Genomic DNA, 5,583 nt, shown 5'->3' with positions numbered 1-5,583 from the left:
AGTGGCATCGTATGAGGCCCAGATTGCTGAACTAGCACGGTTTGCATTGCACATGGTCAACACAGACTATAAAAGGCCAGAAAATTTGAAGGAGGTCTTTGTGATGCAATTTTTGACAGAATTAATGTGTTGAAACTACCCAAATATGTTGATATTTTAGACAGAGCTCTCATGGAAGAGACAAAACTGGCTATCTGTAATAGAAATTTTAAGTGGAAAGGTAAAAGATAGAATTGGAATGTGAACAAAGGGACAGCCTCAACAACAACTAAGAAAGCAAGGTCGGGAAATTCAGGCAGTTCAAGTTAGAGTGGTAATTCAACACCTGTTTGTCCGGATTGTGGAAGAAAGCACCAGGGTGTGTGTTACCAGACTACTAGGACTTCTTTCCAGTGTAGGAAGACAGAACACATAGCAAGGGAATGTCTGCAACCATGACAACGTGATAATCGGGGCGCTACAAGTTCAACCGCATCGGTACCACATATAAAGGCCAATGCAATTCCGACTACTACGAGGGATAATCAAAGACATAAGGGTTTTTACTCTTGTATCGGGGGACACTCAAAATGCAGAAGCTATAGTCTCAGGTACACTCTCTATTTGTGGACAGAATGTGTATGTTTTGATTCATTTAGGATCTACCCACTCTTTTGTTTCTATGCAATTTGTGCCTAGATTGAGTAAACCGTTGGAAACTTTGAGATATATATTATGTGTATCATCACCGTCAGGGGGATCTATGCTATGTTCAACTATTTACCGTGCATGTGAAATCTTCCTTGAGAATGCCACATTATATGTTGATTTGTTGCCCTTAGATATGACTCATTTTGACATTATCTTGGGTATAGACTGGTTATCTAAACATTATGTAGCCATTGATTGTACATCTAAACATATGATATTTCGACTTCCAAGATAGAATGAATTTTATTTTGAGGAGAGAGGTGTAGTTCCCCCACTATACCTAATTTCATAAAAGAACGTAAATTGAGTAACAATGGTTGTCAAGGGCATTTTTGATATTCCAATTGTGAAACACTTTTCTGATGTGTTTCTAGAAGAGTTGCCTGGACAATTAGTTGATAGACAAATTGAATTTGTGATTGATGTGATGCTTGGTACTCAACCTATATCCAAAACTCGGTATCGAATATTAATTGTTGAAATGAAAGAACTAAAAATGCAGTTGCAAGAATTACTTGATAAAGGGTTCATTCGACCAAGCATATCACCGTTGGATGCACCTGTGTTGTTTGTAAAGAAGAACGATGGAACACTCCGTTTATGTATTTATTATCGGGAACTCAACAAGGTAACTATTAAAAATAAATATCCTTTGCCTCGATTGATGATTTGCTTGATCAGTTACAGGGGGCTTAGGTATTTTCAAAGATTGACATGAAATTGGGGATGCCACTAGTTGAAAGTTAAGGTTGAAGACATAGAGAAAACTATCTTCTGAACCAGGTATGAACACTATGAATTTTTAGTTATGCTATTCAGAGTTACCAATGCACTTGCAGCTTTTATGGATTTGATGAACCGAATCTTTAAGACATTTATGGATGAGTTTGCTGTAGTTTTTATTGATGACATTTTGATTTATTCAAAGAATGGGAAAGCACATAGGCAACACCTTAGAATAATTCTAACAAAACTTTATAATAATTCTTCAAACACTCAGGAAGAAACAACTACTTGAGAAACAACTGCTTGAATTTGGTTACATTTTTGGGGCATGTTATTAATAGAGAAGGGATATCTATTGATCCACAAAAAATTGAGGCAATTGTTAACTGGCCTACTCTGACTAATGTAACAAAAATTCGTAGTTTTATGGGTTTGGCAGGTTACTATCGGAGATTTGTCAGAGACTTCTCTAAAATTAATGTGCCATTGACACAATTGACCTGAAAGGGAGAACCATTCGTGTGGACTGATCAGAGGGAATCCACATTTCAAGAACTGAAAACGAGGTTAACTACAGCTCCAATTCTTACCTTACCATTCAGTACTAAAGGGTTTGTAATTTTCAGTGATGCATCTCATAGAAATTTGTGTTATGTTTTAATGTAGAATGGCAAAGTAATTGCATATGCATCCCGGCAACTAAAATCACATGAAAAGAACTACACAACACATGATTTGGAACTTGTTGCCGTTATATTTGCATTGAAAATTTGGTGCCACTATTTGTATGGGGCTAAGTGTGAAGTGTATACAGACCATAGTAATTTAGAGTATTTCTTTACACAAAAAGAACTAAATATGCGACAAAGGCTTTGGCTTGAACTGATTAAAGATTTTGACTTGCAGATTCACTACCATCTGGGTAAAGGTAATACCGTAGTTAATGCATTGAGCAGAAAGAGTACGGGAACCTTGGCTTGTCTATTTACTGACTGAAAAGAGCTTTTGCAAGATCTAGACAGACTTGAGATAGAAGTTGTGTATTATGGACAGGATAGCATTTTGGGCACATTGTCCGCACAAACAGCCATTATTGAGGAAATTAAACAGAAACAAAGAGAAGATCAGTTCCTCAAGAAAGTGTGCGATGATTTTGAAACTAAGCCTACACCGAGATTCTCCATCGAAGAACAAGTGTTGAAATTCCAATGAAGACTTTGTATTCCTAATGATATAGAATTGAAAAGAAGAATTTTAGAAGAGGCTCACCAGTCAATGTTTGTTATGCATCTGGAGAACACCAAAATGTACCAAGACTTGAAACAAGTGTACTAGTGGCCAAACATGAAAAAGGAAATTGCCGACTACAACTCCAAATGCCTTCAATGGCAACAAGTGAAAGCTGAACATCAGAAACCAATAGGTTTGCTTCAGTCTCTTCTTATTCCAGAATGGAAGTGGGAACCTATAACCATGAACTTCATTGTCGGTCTACCTCGAACACCTAGAGGTAAGAATGCTATTGTTGATAGATTAACGAAATCTACTTAGAGATCTCTGATGTTGACCCAGGTGATCCCTTCGCTTGACCTATATGGTCCCTCCGTTAGACCCATGTAGTCCATTCGTTATGCCTTTGGGCCCTTCGTCGCACTTTTGGATGTATCGCATCTAAATATGATTTGTGAACTTTAATACAACAAGTGCTCACTTATGCTTTGCTTTGAACTCATGTGATATGATTTTGTATAGTGATAGACATCATTCATTTGACCTCTTTATACTGGTATTACTCACTGGGCTTTAGCTCACCCCCTTCCCTTATATATACATACATGTTTGTGTAGGTGAGAAAATGGAGCGTCAAGTGTAAAGCAACCTCAGGAGTCCACCACTCAGTCAAGCCATTTTGGAAGTGCCTCCGTGATGGGGCGATCTTGGACTCATTGGAGGCAAGTTATGTCAACCATGTGGATCAAGTTACTTCGTTTTGTTTTCTTTTATTTTTGGAACTTGTTGTGTATGGATAATTTTGTACAAGTGTGCTAAAATGTTTTGACGTTCTATGTGTCTATATCTATGAGAAGGTTGAAGTTTAAATTTCATACAGACTTTCATGTATGCACTACTCGATGGACATGTTTATATTTATATGTTGCTTCTGTAATGTCCCAATATCATTATTATTATCAGTTTTGTCTTTGAGGCTGGAAGTAATCCGAGATTACTGGCCGATCATGGCCTAAGCCTCTAGGGGCGGGTTCGAGTCATGACAAGGGGAGTTAGGAAACCTGCTTACCGTTGGCAGAGTTTGCTTACAACAACAGTTTTCATTCAAGCGTCGATATGACACCGTATAAAGCCTTGTATGGCAGGAAATGTAGATCTCCAATCTGTTGGACAGAAGTTGGGGATAGAGTTTTTCTTGGTCCCGAGATTGTGCAAACGACCACCAAAAAGATTAAAGTCATTCAGTAAAGGCTTAAAACTGAACAAAACCGACAAAAAATTTATGCAGATCATAGAAGAAGGGCTCTTGAGTATGAAGCCAGTGATCATGTGTTCATTCGTGTGATTTCAATAAGCGGCCAGTCAAGATTTAGCAAGAAGGGCAAGTTGTTACCCCGATATATTGGGCCATTTCAGATTTTGGAAAGGCTAGGTCCAGTTGCAATTGGAATTGCTCTACCGCCAGGGATGGAACCAGTGCATAATGTATTCCACATGTCGATGTTAAGGGGTTACCTTCGAGATTCATTCCATGTTATTGATTATCATCGGATAGCTCTCAACGATAATATGGAATATGAAGAAAGGTCAATACAAATCATCGACCGCCAAGTGAAACAATTGAGAACTAAAGTGGTTCCTATGGTTAAGATAGAATGGAAGGAACATTATGGTATGGAAGCAACTTGAGAGAAAGAAGATGAGATGAGGCAAAGGTATCCTGAGTTATTTTCGACATAAGGTAACGCAAGTTTGGAGGACCAAACTTCTTAAAGGGGGGAAGGCTGTGACAACCCCGTTACATATTATGCTTTTAATCATTGATTTTGAATTTTATTCAAGTGTTTAGTGAAAATTTGAATGCTAATTATGTGCTTAATACAATTTTTGAATTTATATCTGTTAGCCGTAGGAAAATCTGTTGTGATTTCTGTTATAATCTGAAAAGGTCTCAATGGCTTCAGAAACCGAAATTAATTAGTTTAACATGAATGGCATAATTTTTAGAGTCTAATAAGAAGTTTAATTAAAATTTTGATTCAGATTAAATTAATTAGATTAAATCAATTAATTTAAGCCTTTGATTAATTAATCTAAGCCTTTGATTAATTAATCTAAGCTTTAATTACTTAACTTAAACCTTGATTAGTTAATTAAGTTAACCTAGTCTATAAATATGAAGGAAGTGTTAATTTAGCTCAAAATTCACTCAACAATTCTAAAATTTCTTCTTAGAGAGAGAGAGAGAGAGTAAGAGCAAGTCCGAGAGAGAGAAACAAGAAAACTTCGAACATTGGTTAGGAGATTATGGAATTGTGAGGGAGTGCTCAAAAATTAGCCAGAGAAAGCTTGATTCAAGACCTCAGGTGAGCTTTTGAACTATAACGCCCTCAAAATATAACCATAGTATACCCCATAAGCATATATAAAGAAGGCAACATAAATCAGAGCCAATAGTTTTCTCATTATACAAAGTTACTATTACAATAGAGTTTAACATAAATAAATGTCCTTTGGGCTTACACATTTCCAAGTATTAACTTGGTTACGACAAAAGTGGGACTAGCCCTTGCAATTAAGGCCTTAGGCTATACAAAATGTGAAACCAAACAAGAAGCCCTCGTGCTTCCCAAATAACCCTCCAATGCTGTTGTCTTGGTGGAGGCATACCATCATTTTCTGAAAATGTTTTTTCCCCAAATAGGGTGAGCTACAGTCCAGTAAACATAATCTAACACAGTATATGAGATTTAACAGAAGTATAAGAGTAGTAAGCATAAACGATGTTAAGGCTAAAACATTCATCATCTCTTGTATTCATAACATAACAAGTTCATAGCTCATTTCATTCCCCTTTTGTTTCACTTTGCTACATAAACCAATTTCATTCGTTTTCTTCAATATCTCAAGCGAGACTACAACTCGGTAGTTCAACAT

At 36.8% G+C, this 5,583-nt stretch overlaps 1 protein-coding gene across 1 annotated transcript; it reads left to right on the top strand.

Moving 5' to 3' along the window:
- The first annotated feature begins 2,760 nt into the window (after positions 1-2,760).
- Positions 2,761-4,335, top strand: LOC145802416 (uncharacterized). Its single transcript, XM_082895127.1, has 2 exons — positions 2,761-2,926; positions 3,935-4,335. Exons 1-2 carry the CDS (start codon positions 2,761-2,763, stop codon positions 4,333-4,335), a joined length of 567 nt encoding a protein of 188 aa, XP_082751253.1.
- Positions 4,336-5,583: the final 1,248 nt, after the last annotated feature.

The sequence above is a fragment of the Camellia sinensis genome, chromosome 11 (assembly GCF_055761805.1).
Source record: "Camellia sinensis isolate YWXY chromosome 11, ASM5576180v1, whole genome shotgun sequence".
NCBI lineage: Eukaryota > Viridiplantae > Streptophyta > Magnoliopsida > Ericales > Theaceae > Camellia > Camellia sinensis.
The sequence above is the reverse complement of the archived record's forward strand: the minus strand, read 5'-3'. Positions and strand labels throughout refer to the sequence as shown.

What these genes read in the sequence shown, in the direction of transcription:
- LOC145802416 (XM_082895127.1), top strand. Translation starts at nt 2,761, where the DNA reads ATGAAAAAGGAAATTGCCGACTACAACTCCAAATGCCTTCAATGGCAA. An exon ending in TCTACCTCGAACACCTAGAG is followed by an intron (nt 2,927 to 3,934) that starts GTAAGAATGCTA and finishes AAATTTATGCAG; the next exon opens with ATCATAGAAGAAGGGCTCTT.